Consider the following 19,215-nt stretch of genomic DNA (forward strand, 5'->3'; position numbering starts at 1 on the left):
TGCGTTGGCTATACTGAGCTCTCACCGGTGGACTGGCCTCACAGTATGGTGACTTTAAAACAAAAACACAGTCATACACGCACACACACACTCACACGTTGGCCAGGTGGTATACATGAAACCCTGTTTGCCATCTGTTCACCCGCACTTTATCGCCCCTCTTTGACTCAGATAGCTCCCTGCTGTCTCCACGAGTCTACTTTGTGAGCAGTTGTGCCAAATACTTTTCGCATCGAGGGGCCAATGATGAAGATGATTGTTAAGTGGCTGGATTACAGCTCGTTGCCAGGGAGAGGGAGCGTCATGGTCTTGACTCGTGAAGAGCGGCTGACAGCTGCCATAGGTGCTGAAAGGCTTAGAGAATTTGACTGACACTCAGGACGTCACGCCGGCCGCAGGCTCAAGAGCGAGGATCGACTGGCTCGGTAAAGGAGGCAGCAGGGGGTCGACGAGTTATGCATGTGAGCCCCGGTTGTGTATGTTTGCCTTATGCGTGCCTGATGGCATCCAGGACACGAGCTGGCAGGGTAAACCAGGGGTTTGGGCTGCAGTGATTGAGAAGATCACATGAGTCTTGTAAATCATGAAGACAAATCGGGCTGTAACCGTACAATGTCAGAAGGGTCTTAAGGAGCTGCTCTAGCAAAGCCACCAGATCAAGGTGGAGGGAGCCGTGGGTGGAAAGAGGGGTGGGTCAGGGGATAGGGGCGGGGGCAGCTGAAAGAAAAGTGATCTCTCAGATGAGGAAGGGAATGTGGGCAGATAGAAATGTATATGGTGGCGAATGGTGAGGCAAACACAAGAGGCTTTCTTAACCTCTCCCACCAAGCCTAGGGGATCAACTGCCAAGCTGCTGAATGACAGTTTGAGGTCCTGGATGGAGAGAAAGGAGAGAGAGTGTGAGGGAAAGATAAAGTTCCTAGCCAGGGAACAAGACAAGGTGATATAAAGAGCTGGACGGAAAATAGGAATGATGTAAAGAGCTGGACGGAAAATAGGAATGATGTAAAGAGCTGGACAGAAAATAGGAATGATGTAAAAGAGAAAGAAAAAAACTCAGACACGAAACACTGCGCATGCAGCATCAGCCTGTGATGACCGTATTTCCTTATCACTTCCCAGCATGACTCTGATTTTCAGAGGAAAGCTGTGTGATGTTCGAGCCCAGCTACAGCTGCAGCTCCAGATGAGACGGGGGGGGGGGGATGAAAAAAGGAGAGGAAGTTAAAAGTGAGAGAAAAAATAAAACAAGGGAGAAACAGAGTGAGGGAGAGAGTACTCAAGGAGAGAGGAAGAGGAAGGAAACAAGGGAAGCATATCAGCCAAAATCTTGCTGCAGCGGCTGTGACGTTGGTCAATGCAGCGCGACGGACCCTGTGATGTCACTAATGCAGCACGCCTCCAAGGTTATTCTGCATAAAACCCCCGTTTAGCACCTCACGGCACCGCGCAACACAGGGACAGTGGGGCACAACCCCCCACCCCACCCTCTTCCCCTCCAAGCCTCCTCACTCCCACTTTCCCAAGATGCACTGGGGCAGGCAGAACCAGACACTAATCCATGCCCTTGACAAATGCATCTTATAATAAGTAGTGGCAGGCAATTTTAGGCATTTCTACACTGTAAATAATGCAGCATGAGAGGGGGAGACGGACAGAAAGATGGGGGAAGGTTGCTGGGAGAGAGGAAGGCGTAGAATGGGGGGAGGCACAGAAGAGAAAGATCAAATGAGATGAGTAAATGATGGCAAAATGATGCGTGAAATGAGGGGCGCACAGGGCGGGTGCAAGAAGCCAGAACTGGATCCTTTGAAGACAAATAAATTGATTACGACATAATATGTTATCTCTCATCTCCGTCTTCGACCTGAGCAAACCCAATCCGCTCACAGATAAAGACAGAGAAATGTCAATATCAAGGGCAGAACTGGAAGAAATTAGGCTGGAAATGGCAATCGCAGGATTCTTCAATGTGTTTCCTGAAATATTCATCCTCATTTGAAAGTAACAGCGAAGAGAGTGGGTGGGAAGTAATTCTACAGCAATATGGAGGCCAGTTTTTCTCCCTACCGAACATGATGGAACAACCACAGCCTGCTGCAAGGGTGACGCTGCGGACACATTACGTCGCAGTGGGTGCTTTATTCGAGCACATGTGATAGTGACAATGACAACAGAGAGGTGGCGTAGTCCTGCAATCCCGATCCTGAGGATGAACAAGCATGTGTACATGTGCAGTATTCACTCACTTATCCCTGCAGATTTTACAGACAGAAATGCTCTATTTAGCATTATAACACAGTGTTGTGCTTAATATGGTTTACATTGTGCTACATATATGATAAGAGTAAATTCTGCCATATTTAAGGTTTCCCTTGTCTTTTCCTCTTCGCTCTCCGCCTCAAAACAACACATTTACTGTTACGTTATGTATTTAAATTCTACGCAGATGCGCTGCATATTTTAACCTCATCCAAGAGGACACGTCTTAACTAAAGATGCCACCATTTGATGGCTAGCTGCAGGTCTCTAAGTATTTCATTGTGTAAACATCTCTGTCTAACGGTTTTCTTTGCCTTGGAGGATATACAGCAGAGGACTGTACAAAGAGCAGGCTTCACAGCACAGCCCTGCAGCTCCCAGACCACACGGAAACCATGATTGTAGACCTGAGGAGTATTTAAAGCACGGGTCCATTCCTTAATGTTGTGTATTGTGGATGGATGCACGCCCTAGACCTGAAGTCTGCACCACCGAATATGGAGAATCAGCCAAATTATACGCTGCGCACATGACATTTGGCGCTGATGTCGTCGTGTGTCTGTCCTCATGTGCAGCAAAAAGACAAAACTGATACTGAGTTGTCGTCACTGCACATAAAATGCTTCCATAAGATTTTTGTTTGCTTTATTTTGTCCGTCAGTAATCTATGCAAGTTTCCCAGGGGCACACCATGCCATTAAACTCACATTACGAGTTTGGATAAACTACACCATATGGACAAACAGATGAAACTGCTGCTAATATTAATTGATAGAATTATAGAAAAGCATGAAAAACATAATTAAGATTTTACGTCATGACTAATGCTAATGTGAAATTAACTTTCCACACGCTCAAAATCTCAATCAAGCTTCGTCCGTGTTGACGAGCGAGAGAAAATCTCTTTGAAAAAGCCGGAAATAAAATCCCATCTCCCGCTCCTTGCCGCTGCAGCGGCTCTTGAGGCTTTGTGCTGCAGTGATTATCACTTCTAAACTCTGAGCTGTCTTGAAACAAATAAATTCCACTCGGATCGCGTCTGCCAAAACACAGCCCAAACAAATGTACCACATCCTCTGTGTCAGTACGTGCTCTCAAGAGAACAAATAGGATAGATAGCCCTCCAACACATTCCTCCGGATAATGTGTTTGTGAAAGGTGGTGGTGGATTGTGATTGCCTAGATATACAATATTCCTACTCATGTACACTACTATCATTGGCAATACATCTTTCATTAAAGTTGCCATTACTGCTCCTTCATCTCTGTTAGACATTTTCGTATGTATTAAAACTGAAACATTGATATGGTGTCTTTTCTCATCGATGTTGTAAGTATTGTTATTTTGTTGACGGGCTGAGCTACACGCAGCATCTATTAAACTCTGTTTCTTTTCCCCTGTTAACGTTTTTTTTTTGGTAGTGTCACTCTTGCTGAGGGTGAAAGACGGAGGCTGTCGCACCTTTTTAAGCCCTATGAGACAAATTGTAATTTGTGAATATGGGCTATACAAATAAAGTTTGATTCACTGATTGATTGAAGGCGTGAGGGACAGAATAGAACATATTGAATGCTGCGTAGGGAAATTGAAACAACATGAGTGATGAAGGCAGAAAGGAAGAAATGCTGCGTATGTGCTGGTGTGTTTGTTCAGCGTCCCTGTACCTCTGAGTTGAAGCGGATCTGGCAGACGTTACAGGAGATGACTGGCCGCTTGGTTTTGACCAGAGGAACTCCAAAGGTGTGGTTGATCACGGCCTTCTGCACCGGGTCCATCTGACAGAAAATGACAGGGGAGGAGACAGAGAGAGAAACGAGAGAGAAGATAAGGAATCTGTGAAGTACAGTTCATACTTCATAATGACAGGGGTCATGTTGTGCTATGCCCACTTACTCTTATGGAAGAGGACAGTGTGGGGTAAAGAGGCCCCTAGTTTTTTCTGCCACTCTACAAAGACCACATTAAATCCAAAGACACAAATGTTTAAAGCGTCTTCCAGTGTTTGCTGCACGTCTGTGTTTATAGTCAGCAAACACTGGTCAACACTGTTGACAGCTTGTTGCTACAACTGAGACACCTGTTGCACCCTACCTAAGCTCAGGCTGATGATCCTGACCAAGTTGTAGCTTCATACTGTCCCCGTGCTAATTGTCTCAGCTAGGACGTCCGTCATCTATGTATAAATTTAACTGACTTTCTTTAGCATGTGTCGGCGGCTAAGCCTCCGACTTAAATCCTGACCCTGACACCAAAGGCCTTGTCTGTACTCATCAAAAAGGGCTTCATTTCAGTTATTTATCTGGGTTTGAAGCTGAATTTAAACTGCGGTCATCGTTAATAGACCTTAGCATTAGTCTGGAGTCGATGACTGGTTTGGATTTCCATAACAAACAACTGTCTGGCAGGAGGTCTGCAGATAGAGCAAAGCAACATTTAGAAGATGATGCGGTTCGGCTACGGGTGTGCAAAAGAGAGGACAACAAACAAAAGTGGACATGGAGTGTGTGTGTGTGTGTGTGTGTGTGTGTGTGTGTGTGTGTGTGTGTGTGTGTGTGTGTGTGTGTGTGTGTGTGTGTGTGTGTGTGTGTGTGTGAGTGAGTGAGTGGGTGTGTGTGTGTGTTTTGAATTCATAAGAGGGAATGTTCCAGAGAGTTCTCCAAGTCTGATGCAAGTCTGTGGGTTTGGGGGGGCCTGACAAACTCTAAAAGACTCAATTTGGGTCATCAATGTGTTTAATTTGGCTAATTACCAAGCTACATTACACCGAGAGCCATAGTCTCTTGAAATATTCAAAGACTTTGCCTGAAGAGTGAAGAGTTGGGAGAGGACGAAATGAATATCCTCATAGCAAGGACAAGTTTAAACAATTTGAATTTCTGCACAGAGCTTGTTCCTCGGCAACTGCAAAAAAACAGGGTAAACAGTAAAAGTAAGAAATGGGGGGGAGGACCAAGAAGTTTAGCTGGGCGACAGGACAGCCGAGAAACACACCATCTGGAGTCGGGAGGAGTGGGAGAGGAAGATGTATTTGGAGGAGTAGAAAGAGAAGGGGGGGGGACGAGAGCTAGAGAAAGAGCGAGGCAGAGGCCCAGGGCCGGACATCCTCACATCGCACATTCTTATCTCATTTGGCTCTCTTCACCATACTCCTCATTCCATGACTTCTTCTATTTCTCTCCCCAGAAACATAACGTCAGCTGTGTTGCTGCTAGTGCTGCTGCTGCAGATTCACATGGACTGAGGAGTGGGGGTGGATGATATAATTATGCATTAGCCATCTGAAACCAACACAATGAGTGCAATTAAACACACGTTTGTATCAACAATCAACTCAACGTTTTGAGTCCAAAGACCACCAAATGTCACTTTAACTCCATACTCAGGGCGTCCATGCTGTTACCCATCATCGCCCCTTCCAGTAAATGTGAACAACAACAAGCGGTGGAGTAACTGTACATGTGAATCATGGGCCTTTCCCCATCCAGTCAGTTCAGTGCAGCACTCTGGGTGTGGGTCACCAACGATCCATCCAGTAACTCCAGCTGTTACTAAACCCACTCTCCAGCTGCCAACAAGCCTTTTTGGATGGCTGCTCACACAGCCTCTCCCAACGCTCCCCAAAGCATGTCCTCATGAAATAGGAGTGGAGCGCTATGATGTAATTGAAGAGGAAGTTTCCAAAACACTGCTCGGTTGCTTTGACCGGTTTTGAGAAAAATCAGCAGTGGGGTTTCAAATTGGCTGCAAAGTCCACTCAGTCTTAAAAAAAAAACAATTAGCACATAATAGGTACAGTTGCCTTGTTGAATAAAACTCAGCTGGGTGAGTTCTGTAAAATTCCATGTCACTTAGAGTCCGGAGATGTTTGGACGTGTTGAGAGCGTTGGATGTAAACCACACAGATCACTGACCTCGAGCATAACTCAGTCACTCACTTAGTCATATCAACAGCTCCACAGGCCTGTAAGACCCAAACACAGCAGAGTATTTATTTACCACAGAGCCTCTGGAGTGGAGAAACAGATAAAAGAGCAACCAAGCATCCTCTGGGAATTTACTGACCTAAACCTCAACTCCATTTCTTTTTCGTTATAGCTCACTTCTCCCCAGTCTTTGTTTTTCCCGCTTTCATCCTTTCTGTCGTTTCTCTTCTCTCTCTCATTCATGTTTGATCAATTTCCTGCTACAAAATGCTTCAAATTGTTGAATTCCATCAACACGAATCATGTTGCTGTGTGACTCTTGGAGGAACCATGCACTGTGGCAGGCACAGTGGAGTCATGCACGCCGCCAGGTAAAGAAGAAAACACCCCTTTGAAGTTCTACACCACGTCTGAGTCACTTCCAGATTAAGAAACCAAAACAAGCTCCAAATATTCAGGTTCTCACTCACCTTCTTCTCCTCCGTGTCTGTAGGAGCCTGGAGCTGCATTGGTCCAGTGTGTGTGCTACTGGCCGAGGTGAATTTGTGGGTCTCAGCATGTGTGAGACTCAGAGCTTGTGTTGCACCTTCCTCACTCATTCAGCCTCCTGCTCAGATGGCAATTCAGAAAACAACTAACTAACTAAAAAACTTGGTGCCTAATGATGCATTACCACTGTCTGCTGCAAGGATGTTTGCAAATCTCTCCCTCACACATTACCTAACAAGTGCCTATCCTTTCTGCTCAGCCTCCACCTCCTCTCCTCTCAGCTGCTTTCTCTCTGTCTCACGAGTCCCCTCACCACGCTTCCCAGTTTTCTCCTCCCCTTCTCTCTCTTGCTCTCTCTCTCTCTTTCTCTCTCTACCCCCCTTTTCTTCATGCATGCTCAGCCTGTCCAGATCCAGATGCAGTCGAGGATTGTGTGTCCCACTGTCCTCCCGCTCAACTTTTCCTCTTTTCCCCAAGTTCACACCATCTATCAAATGTCATCATCAGCCAGTGGAGCTTTTGCCTCGGCCCACAAATCAACTAAGTGTGAATACACACAATACTATGAGGTTTTTACAGTGGTTTTAACAGGTACAGTGTGTGATGTCTCTCACATAGGCACGTTACACATACTGTGAGCCCCACCAGGAACTGGACAAACCGAACCTTTAACTGTTGCTAGTTCTGATTGATCCACCTCAGTGTGAAACCTGCAGAGGCAACAAGTCGGATGAAACATCAGTGAGTCCAGGGATGTTTAATACTGAGATAAAAGTGTTATGAAGGAGGAGCCACGCTGTGTTTAGGAGGAGAGGGAAACAGAGATGAAAGCCGGACCAACGGCAGGTCACATTCAACAAGTAAGCGCGCAGCCTTTGCATGATTCGACACCTTCATCAGAAATTCCTGACTTTGCTCCGAGGCTCAGAGCTGTGTGTGAGCGTGTTCGTCTATATCAGGACCCGCTTCTGCAGATAAATAATTCAGCCTCATCACTGTCTACGGGCACATTGGGAGAGACAGGCAGGTAGAGGACAAATCACATTAGAGCACCATTAAAGCTGTATATGGCTTCAGGAGAGGCCATTCCTCTGCTGGGAGGATAATAACCCTCAACGTGAAGTAGCGTCTCATTAAGACTGTACAAACTCAGCACAGATCACTTATTAGGAGAGAATGATAAAATAACTAGCTGCCAGCTTTGTGCGGGAACATCTCTCATTGCAACTGCTGCTATTACGCTGTGCTTTCACTGAAATATTGTGAATATCCATATTTATTACAGTGCGCCGGTGCGGGCAGACACCAAGAGGCATCAGAGATACATCTCAATGTGAAATAATAATATAGTTCAGCCTCCATTAATACAGTTAATGGAGGCTGAACTATATTATTATACAGAGAAAACAGAAAACGATTGTTCAAACATTTTCCAGCCCAAAAGCCCAACAACACATAAAATATAGTCTGGGATGTAAACAGAGTGGCAAACTCATTAATTCTGGGACTTCCTGTATAAACTGACTCAACTACACAGCAGTAAATTAAACAGAAAAAGTTCTCTGGGAAAGCTGAGGGCCACGACTGCATCTGTTTGAAAACATCAAGACGGCGTTTACATCAGCAGCATCCTCAGCTGTATCCTTTAATTCATTTACAGCTCAAAATATTCCCGAGTTATTCAGCAACCGATAAAACAAATTAACGTCAGGCCCCACAAACAGCCAACTCCTCCATTGTTTTTAATGCAATGCAGTTAAAGCACTGAGGTCTTGGTCAACAAGCATGTGTCAGTGTGCAGTTGAGCTATAAGGTCATACTGTCCTCCAAGACCTCTCCTATGGCCCCATCTCCTGGACACAGGGCTGTAAAACACCCCCCCACTCAGGCCTGACTCGAAGACATCAGCAGCAGCAACAGCAGCTATTAACATTCACTGCGTCCCGAGGACCCTCAGACGCAAGTTGATGTTCTGAGGATGAAGACGGGGAGCAGAGGGATGTTACAGAAAGAGGAAGAGAGGGATTCAGAGGGGGGGGGGTGGGGGGCGCCGCAGAGGCAGTGAGACAAAAATGAAGAAAGAGCGAGCAAGAATGAGTTTCAGGGCTGTGCCAACAGATGCAAGAGAGGAAACCGAGTGCCTGCATCATTTCAGTGTCTCTATTAATCCATGTCTGCTGGGTGCGCTGCAGTTTTAAGATCAGAGCTCCCACTTATGTCATGGCCCGTGGAGGGCAATTAAAATGCCTGTATCGTTAAAAAGGGGTTTAACAGTGTCTGGACTTGTGTCACTATCCCTGTAGTAACATACATGGCTACAGCACATGTCAGTTAATTCCAATTAGTGACAGGCGATTGCTGTGTCTCGTCGTTGAAGAATACGAGCCAACTAAACCCGGATGACACGCAGAAAATAACTCCGGTGCAGACATGGTCCAGGAATAGCAGTGCCCCACATACTACACATAGATACAAGGTTCACTTATTTTACATATTGCTGACAAGAAATGTGTTGACAATCCCTAATGGAGTCTGGAGGAGCAGGCAGCCCATTATGCTGAGTTGGTGAAATGCCAAATGTCTCCACAGTCTAATCTAAATTATAAGATGTTAGTCGGGGCCTGGGGAAACAGGAAGATCCCTCTCCGTTAAAATAAATACCACATCAAACAAACTGCGATGTTTGAAGTACATAGCTATAAGGATGGCCTTAGAGCCGCTCTTTAATTCTCGGGTCTTTGATTTAAGGAATAGGAGAAGGGTGTGTGTGTACAAGAAATAATACAGTCTCGGGATTGTCTTGCTTCCCTTATAGAATGAATTTTTAATGTGGGTATAGCAGCCATTCAACAATTAGAAGACACACTTTAAAGCTCACAAAAGCATTAAAAATGTATAAGTTGCACATGGATTGTGAAATCATCATGAAGGTAAATACACAGACACTACAATGACAACTTGAATGTCCTGAATTCAATACAAGGCTGATTTCCTGGAGGAGCTAGGCATCTTGTGTGTTCCTCACTGCACTGGCTGAGTTAAAAGACTTCAGTGTGTGTGTGTGTGTGTGTGTCTGCGTATCTGCATCAACTCTCACCGTGCTGAAGTTGTGGAAGAGGTTCATGCTGTGTGCAGGATGTTGGGTCTCCATGGGGAACTGCAGGAAGTGCTTCAAGTCCAGGTGGGGCTGGATCATCGTGGGGGTCCGCAGGAACGTCGGCACCGCCGCTCCGGCCCGGTTAATTCCTCCTACAAGAACGCAAAAGGCAGAAATAGATAAATATACAAGCCATTTTATACTTGAGTGTATAACATAGTTCAGAGGCACAAAGTTCCCATGGTTGTTTCAGCAATGAAAAGACATTTGTGCAAGTAATACATGTACCAGATATATTTCTTAAATAAAACAACAAATTGTTTGCTGTTGTCGCTGAAAATGTCCTACTGACTTCCAAAAAGCACAATGGACCATTTTTGCCCCTGCAAAAGCAATTATTTATCTATGGACAGAGCAAAGTTATGTGGCACCCAGTGGAACACGCAAGCTCCAATCTGTGTGAAAAAGCAGCAGTGATTGCTGCGGACAGACATCCTGGTTACAAACTGACAAGACTCATACACTATGGGTTTGTGGGCTTTACGGAGTTTGCAGCACCAAAGCCTAAAACATCCACATCAAATGAAGCAGGAATGCCACCGAGAAGAAAAGGATGCCAGAGAGGCAGTGGGGATTCCTCCACCTGCCTGCCAGTAGTCTCCTCTCTCCTGCTCTCCTCCCCTGGGAAACATCTGCAGCTCGATGATAATGAGTTTCATCGCAGCATGTGTTGCGTTATGTCAACCTGACCCGTGCACCAGAGTTGGATCACTTGGTTGCGTCTAATTTTAGAATGAAAGAATCACAGACTCTGATTCCGCTACTCCCGTCTGACACATGCTCCCCTGGCTTTGACTGTATCCAACATACTGTTTGATGGGATAGAAGAACAAAGACACCTGTGAGCAGGTACTACGAGGGTACACACACCCACACACACACACACCTGTGCACTATATGTCAGTGTTTAATTCTCCTACAAAAGCGTGCCGTGCTGTCATAATGATACACAGCTCCCTCTTCGCGTTGTTGCTCCCATCTGCCTCCTCTACCTCTCCTCCTTATCCCTCCCTCGTCTCCTCTTTAACCTCTGTCAAGGATGATAGTGATGGGACCCACACAGCAAAACTCAGCCTCAGCAAGCTCTTAGATTAAGCCTCTTAATATCCGCAACTGGATTTTCTGTGGCTTTCAAATTCCCCCGAGACTTAAAGCTCTGCCGCTTTCCTTTTTGGGTCTGCTTTAAGATATACGCTCTCTCTCTCTCTCTCTCTCTCTCTCTCTCTCTCTCTCTCTCTCTCTCGCTGTCTCTCACTCTGCTTCCTACAGCAATTTGTTCCTCTGCCCACCTCCACGCTTTCACATGATAATTTGGTCATTATGTGGCACATCTGCATTTTCATCGAGCTTTATGTCGACTGGATGTGATCAGGGAAATGATACGGCTGTGGAGTGGAGAGAGATAGTGAGGGGAGATGCAGTGTAAAAAAGTTTGGATTAGAGGGAGTGGGTGAGAACGATGGAGAGAGATTGACTCTGTCAGACTGGGTGAAAGTGCTGTCTCAGCTGAAGCCCAGCTGCCTTCTGCTGCGCATCTGTGGGCCTTGAGGTGGAGAGGACTGCATCATTACCTCTAGTTAGGTAGGGAGGTTCTTCCACTGAACCAACCACTAATACACACATGTTTGAATGCACGACACACACACGCACACACACGCACAACTATTCTTCAATTATCAGAAACAAGTTAGCTGCCTTGTGCCTGTTGGTTTTCCAGCTGGTGCATTGTTTTTTTTCACAGGCTGACTCTCACAAACACTCCACTCCATTTGCGTGTCAGTATGTTTCAGTGTTAAAACTGGCCAGTGATGCGTTTGTGTGTGTTGTTCCAAGTAATTTCTCAGAAGAACAAACAGTCTTCTGTCGGTCTTTTAAACTGAGCTCCACCTCGATGCCATTTGTTGGTATGCCAGAGGATGGGAGGTCCTTCAGCTGCTCTCTCCTCTACCTTTCCCCTTCATGACTGATTGAGGCAGCTTGCTCCTCTGGGTCTGCGTCAGTAACAAGATGACTAATCCACTGCCTCTTGAATGCATTTATTAGGGAACTATACCACATGTTGATACATAGCCCGGTGCCTGTGCGTGTGTGCTTTGTTTGGAATGAGTGACACCCTGTCAGCTGTAGTTGCACAGTAGTAATGTTTGCCGCTCCCCAGCGAGTCTGCACTTGAACACGGAGGCTGTTTCTGGCAGTGGGTCAGCCAGCCTCTGGCATGCAGACACACACAGAGACTGGCTGACCAGGGACCACAACATGTCTCTGCAGCAGCAGGAGGAGCTGCAGTATAAAGTGAACGGAGCTGAAGATCAGCCAGGAGAGAGAGGAGCAGTCGTCCTTGAAGCAAAGACAGTCTGTCCCATTGGGGGTGCGTGCACGCGTGGAGCAGGCACGTGTGTTTGCCAGTGTGTGTAATTCAAGTGTGTGGCTGCTTTCTTCTCCCAGTGTATAATTACCCACATTAATTTAAACCTCTCTTTGGGGACCTTCTCACAGTGTAAATCAAACAAATCGTTGTGTAGCAGCGTGCCTGTGTGACCCACACAATGTTTTTTTTCTTTTTGCATATGTGTGTTCGCACAGATTGTGAGTAAGTGCATATTTGAATGTGGTCCCACCAGGCTCGGCTCTGCTCATTGACAAAATCTTGCATTAGAGCCAGAGCTAATAAAACGATAAGTCATAAGTGCTTGTTATTTCAAACAACTGTTGTGTAACAACAGAGAAAGTCAATCAAATGACATAATAAAACCACAGCACTCTGTGCACTAACGTGTACATACCACCCACACACACACACACACACACACACACACACACACACACACACACACACACACACACACACACACACACAGCTGTAACGCACTAGTAGCCTACTGAACAGCTGCCTTTCTGTCTTTATTTTATGGCAGTAATTAGAGATGTTCCAATACTATTTTTTCTTTCCCAATACCGATACCTGGGCTTTACTGGCTCCGATCCAATCCCAGTGCATTTAAAAAATAAACATATTTTAACAGCTATATGCTACTAACCCTGTGTGGAAGAGGATGGTTGCTGTCATTGTCTTTTGGTCTGGCTCAGGTTCAACCCTTTACAAATGCTTTATGAGATTAATATAGTTGTAATTGGCAACAATGGTGCCCCTTGCACACATGGTAAATGTTGCCATTTTACTTGGGACGTGGGACAATCCAGTGTGAACTATTGCTAAATTTGCTAACATGTTAGCTATAGCTCTGGCTAACGCTACACTCCTCGAAATCATCTCTCCTTCGTCGCTGGTGATTTGGAGCGGCAAAGAATTGATTCCGGGGAAAAGAAAATTAAAATTTTATCTGAGTGAAACTAATATATTTGAAATACATGGTAATGGATCTGCACACTTGTACTCGCCGATGCCCCAAACAGCATTTATGGTAGAATCTGATGCTGGTATTAGTATCGTAATATCTCAAGCTGTCATTTTTAGGGGTTGTAGACTGTCAGTAGAACAAAACAAGCACCTTTGGAGATGCAACCTTTGGCTTCAGGAAATTAAAGAATATTGTTTTCTGTCATTTCATTACCTAACTGATTATCATTTAATAGATCCAAAAAAAAACAATTGTGGAAAGAATGGCAATCAATAATGGCAAAACCTGAAGGCTTTAACCCTTTGTGGTGCAAATTAAGACCTAAAAAGCTAATTGCACCACACAGAAGTGAGTGAGGATGAAGAGTGTCTTTACTATGTGTATCTCCATATTTCCTCCCTCTGTCCTTTTCCCTGACTTTTTGAGCCTGTTCTGCGTAGATGCCCGAGTGAGACAGACTGACAGACAGGCCGGTCTGGAAGAGCAGACAGGACTCGGTCAGTGATTTGGATGCTGTTAAACCTTCAGTCATGCCAGGAATCCCCTGCTCTACCAGCGGCCATATAACCAGAGCCCTTAAACAGCCTAAAAGCTTGTGGCTGCAGCTCATTTTCATATGTGTGTCTGTATAAGCTCTCACACAACAGGCAAAAACCCATACTTGCATTGTTGTTCCGCACAAACACAGATGACAGTAAGAAAGGATAGAACTGGCCATGTGCAGGTGGAGGCAGAGGGGGAGGAATGAAACATGAAAACTGGTGCAGTATAGACAGAGTGGAAAGGGGGGAAAGAAGGAGGGTTAAAATTAGAGAGCAGGCAGCAGAGAGATCAAAGAAGAGAGTGACTGATTCTCCTATTTGGAATAATTTGCCAGCCTGCATGGCCCTGATAAGTCTGCTATTGGTCACATCACCGCTTCCACTCTGGAAATACATACAGTACGTACACACACACACAGAAAACAGACATACACGTTTGTGTGTGTGTGTGTGTGTGTGTGTGTGTGTGTGTGTGTGTGTGTGTGTGTGTGTGTGTGTGTGTACATGCATGTCTGTGTGGTTTGTACAATTGGAGGAAATCAACATAACAGTAAAGTGCAAATAATAGATTGGGGATCATTGCCTTCTTATATTGTTTCTGCCTATGTATTGTGTGATGTGCCCCTATGTCCTTCATGCAATGACTATGAAATGTTGTAATATTGTTGATGATAGTAGAAAACAAACCTCTGAAACTATTACAAACTAAAAAATGTTTCCCATTGATAGCACCATACTGTTATAAGATACTGCATTACATCGTACAAATATTCGACAGTAATAAATAAGGTTATTTTGTTTGTGCAGAATTGTGTTCACTGTCGCAAATATCTAACTCCAGAAACAGAGGCTGATAGAGGAAGAATCTTAAAAATATCCCTGTCGGGGGTTTTCCTTGCCTATGCTGCAGAACAAAAAGCTGTTTCTAGAATCTAGGCTGAGAGAATCTTTTCATGTCTCGAGATTATCTAACAGGCTGTGTAGGTTGTGCCACACTGTGTTCAGCCTTCTTTCCCATGGGCGTTGGGTGCATTCAGGAGAGAACAATGAGAGTGGGGTAAGTTGGCACACGGCGGGTTGGACAGGCACAGATGTGCCAGGGCTGTTGGCAGCAGAGGCCGGGGAGAGCGAGGCGGTAACAGTCAGTCTGCCAACTTGCCTTTCTGCAGGGCCGTAAAGCGGGCACCTGTCCCGCACATGGCCCAGTGGGGAGGGGGACATCAGGAAACACACACACGGTTTAGTCATAGCTGTGGATGTACTTGATGTTGGAATATCACCAACAGAGACACAGATATGATTCAATACATCTGATAATAGTCAAGTCAAGTTTATTTAGCAACACAATACAATTAAAGAAGACACACTGCGGAATAACAGAAAATAATAAAATAAAATAAAATAAAAATGCTTTATGATGTGGATCAAAGCAACTAAAGGACACTCAAACGCCCAGAGTATTCAGTCTAGTCTTAAATATGTCGACAGAAGGGGAGTAGACTGGTGGCAGCTAGAGAGAATGCACCCTCACCCTCACCCCTCAGCCGCGACTAAGGAAGTGGAAAGGGGCCAGAGAAGATATGTATTTAGAGGTCAGGCCTTTTTGTGGTTTAAAAACAAATAGAAGAACCTTAAACCTGTAATAGACAATACAGCGCCTTACTGGAGATTAATAAAACAACAACTCAGTATATTTTGGGGGGATTCTCAAAGGTGTATGCCAAGCAGCAAGTAACGATCATAGCTGTCTTAATCAGCCCTGTGTGTGCGCTGCAGTGAGATTTCAGACAAACGACTTTCTCAGCCGGAGAAAACCTGCCCTTGCTCCATGTGTTCGTTGTTGACAGAACTCTGAGACGGTGGGATGATTTGAAGAGACCGGGAGCTGGGAGCTTCCTCATAGACCCCAATATAGTTTCTCATCAAACCTCCACTCTCTCTCTGTCTCTCTCTCGCTCTCTCTCTCTCTGTTGCTCACACAACAGGGAACAGCAGACTGGTACTGCAGAAGCACCATTAGCGGCTGCTCAGACCCAGTCTGACAGATCAGAGGATGAAGGCTGTCTGCACATTGACAAACTCATGGCAGAGAAACAAACTGGGGTTGCCAGACTGTTTCATAACCACGGACGAGGAGGAGAATTCTCATGACAAAAATGACTGGTTTACTTTTACATATTGCGATCAGGAGAAGCTGTCAGATTTTGTACTGTTTCTTATGTGTTGTAGAGTGTGACGGATGGCTGCCCATCCGTCTGGCTGTCCACCTCCATTTCTCCGACCATCGCTCTCCCTCTAAATTCGTTCCTCGCCTCCCTCATGATCAGCTCAGTGTGTATTCGGTGCTGTACACAGCTGTGCCCAGGACTACAGGAATAGCCAATTCATTTCAGCGGCAGAGGCAGCGTGATAGAGAGTGGACCCAGAGCACAGGAGGGAGAGAGAGAGAGAGAGAGAGGGAGAGAATGAAAATTTGGTCCTGTTCCATTCAGTATTCCCTTCCAGTCTCAGGCTCAGCAGGACATTGTGCCTCCCTTTCACCTGACCACCGGCCCAATCAACAGGATCACAGGCCTCGCCAAAAGCTCTGCTGAATGGTACACAGATAATAACACACACACACACACACACACACACACACACACACACACACACACACACACACACACACACACACACACACACACACACACACACACACACACACGCACACAAAATCTAGTACTTCTACCTTAGTGGGGACACACTGAGGACACGGTAATAATACCCTCCCTAACCCCTTAACCATCACAACTAAATGACTAGTCTTACCCCTCAAACGGCTCTTTGAAAAAGATCTATCCTAAAAATGGGTACCCACTAAGATATGAGTAAGCCCACACACACACACACACACACACACAATCTTCTAAGGTTCAATCTAAGGTTGGCAGATGCATACGTACGCAATAGATAAATGCTTGATCACACACATTGAGGACACAAGCATATGTCCGTGCACACACACACACACACACACACACACACACACACACACACACACACACACACACACACACACACACACTGTTCCAAAAGACTGAATGCACGCTTACACCTCAGTGCACTCAGGTTTGCACATAAAGGATTATGAAGTCAGGCCCTTTAGAGGCAACATTCCTCTGACTCACATGTCACACTGGCTTTATGCCTGTGTCCATCATAAGGCATATGACTCTGTTTTAAGTTTGCCTCCCCTGTCACCTTGATCATCAGTCCTAAAGGTTTTTTTTATATTTCTGGTGGCTGTATTCTGAGCTGCTTGCCTGGACGTTCCCCTCACAGACAGCGGTGGCAGCAGCATCCCTCCTCCAGATTGCTGCCTCAGCCTGAACTCACAGCGTCTGACTCACGATGCACTTCATCGGAGGAGGTAAACAAGGCTCACACAGCGCTGGGAGTCACACAGTGAAGCTTCCCACCTTCACACAAGCAGGCTAAACCTTTAAACCCCGAAACTGGAGCAGGTTTGACTGTCAATGACCACAAGAGGGTGCTGCTGAGCCCCTCTGTAAATGTCAGAGCAGCAACTTCAAGTCCATTCTTTAGCATCTGAAAATGATTATAAAATATAACTGCATGTTCCTATCAAACTTTATCTCCCCCATCTCCTCTAATCACGGTATGCTAATTTCTAGCTTCCGATGAAGGTTAATATATGCACACAAGGCAGGTGGATGGTGATAAAGATCTGTTTGGTTTGCTGCAGCCTTGAACTGCTGGTGTTATGCTACGCTCTAATGAGAGGATTACGCGGGGAAAGCTAAAAATTTGTGTGAGTGCCACAAATCAGAGTTGGCTTCTCTGTTTGTGTTAGTGTTGTGTGTAAGGTATGTGTATGTGTGTGTGTGTGTGAGAACCCGTTTGAGTTATAGACCTTATGGTGTGAGGACATTTGAGGAACGTGAGGACTTTTTGACTGGTCCTCACTTTCGGAAAAACACCTTTAAGTTTGGGTGGAATTGGGTTTAGGTTAGCGTGAGGATAAGGGTGGGATGTAGGCATTTAGTTGCATGGTTAATGTCAGGGATTAGGGAATGCATTATGTCGATGAGGAAGGCAGAAGTACAAGTGTGTGTGTGTGCGTGTGTGTGCGTGTATTTCTTCTTGACAGTGTGCACACTGTGGGGAAGTGTAAAAAAGGTTATGAGAGCTTAGTTACTGTGATATGATACAGTGGTTGCTGCTCAAGACTTCAGCACAGTGCTAAGTATTAGTCAGAACATGTTTCAGTGCTTAATCCAAATATAAGCACCGCAGTGAGACTCATGAACACACACGCACACACGCACACACGCACACTGCAAACATTCCATAGTGTGCCGTGCCAGTAGTAAAATGTGATGCTTTACCTAAATGCCTTACAAATGAACTGTAGCTTTGTTTTTTAATTGTTTTCTGAGCATCGGTGCAGCACAATCAACATGTTTGTGTCTGTACATTTTTCTCCGCGTCACTGGGAGGGTGTTAAACTTTCCCCTCTAATTGTAGGTCTCCCCTCTAACCCAACCTACCAATTTTGAGAACAGCAATTTCCCTAATTTCATTGTACTCTAAAGTACGGGTAAAGTACAGCCTGGTGCAGCACGTGCACGCATGTGGTGTTATGCTCTGTGGCTAGAATTGAAGAAAAAAAAGCCCAAGTACCAGCATAGTGAAGGTCAAACAAAGTTAGAGCAGCTTCAAAGTCTCACACGCATAGTTTACATTTTTAGGTGAAAGGACAAATGAGTGTGAGTCCCCTCCCTTCACTGAGTCACACAGCAGAGGGCCAATCTGCTGCCATTTGCAATCTGATCAGAGAACTGAATTCCAAACTAGAGCAGCTTTTATTCCAAAATACTAACAAACAACATCAAGCACACATACCAGCTATTAAAAAACACGTAGACATACTTTATATAAGGCAGGGTAAGCCCTCGGTCTCGCCCACAGAGGAGTATCGTGCATAATGACAGAGTGGAATGGGGTGGTAATGACACGCTAGTGAGATAATATGATAGAGGAAGGCCCCCAAAAGCCCCCCCCCCCCTACAGAAAACCCTACCTTGATCTCTCCTAAGTAGCTGAATCAAGGCGAGGAGGATTTAATTGCCAGTCTGAATCTTTGGTAGACACAGAGGAGCTGCTGGCTGGGGACTCCAAGAAAGATGGAGTAAAGAACGATGGAAGCTCGGGGAGGAGGCATGATGTGAATATAATGCAATGGAATGAGGGTGAAGACAGTGTGTCTCTGATACCGCTGCCTACGATGCCTGTCGGTCCTCAGCGCCACAATGCGAGGAAACATTCACAGTACAGGGCAGACGCATGCGATCGAGCCACAGAAGCAGATGCACACCCCCTTTAAATCCTTCTGTTAAATCCCTGGCTGGCTACTCGTCCAGCAGTGACTGAACTTTTGGAGACTGTTGGCTTTTGTTGCAGCACACAACCACACGAG

At 45.5% G+C, this 19,215-nt stretch overlaps 1 protein-coding gene across 2 annotated transcripts in view; it reads right to left on the bottom strand.

Annotated features, from left to right (window-relative positions):
* Positions 1-19,215, bottom strand: part of znf385a (zinc finger protein 385A) — a 55,398-nt gene that overhangs the window by 15,647 nt on the left and 20,536 nt on the right. The window contains exons 2-3 of one of the 2 annotated variants that reach the window (XM_035160035.2): positions 9,773-9,924; positions 3,928-4,038 (exon numbers count right to left, since the gene is read on the bottom strand). In XM_035160035.2, the coding sequence (XP_035015926.1) occupies positions 3,928-4,038; positions 9,773-9,924 (263 nt within the window). Of the gene's footprint in view, positions 1-3,927; positions 4,039-6,656; positions 7,156-9,772; positions 9,925-19,215 lie in introns of those variants that run through there. The other variant, XM_035160036.2, reaches the window with a different exon arrangement.

Source organism: Hippoglossus stenolepis, chromosome 6 (assembly GCF_022539355.2).
Source record: "Hippoglossus stenolepis isolate QCI-W04-F060 chromosome 6, HSTE1.2, whole genome shotgun sequence".
In the NCBI taxonomy this organism is placed as follows: Eukaryota; Metazoa; Chordata; class Actinopteri; order Pleuronectiformes; family Pleuronectidae; genus Hippoglossus; species Hippoglossus stenolepis.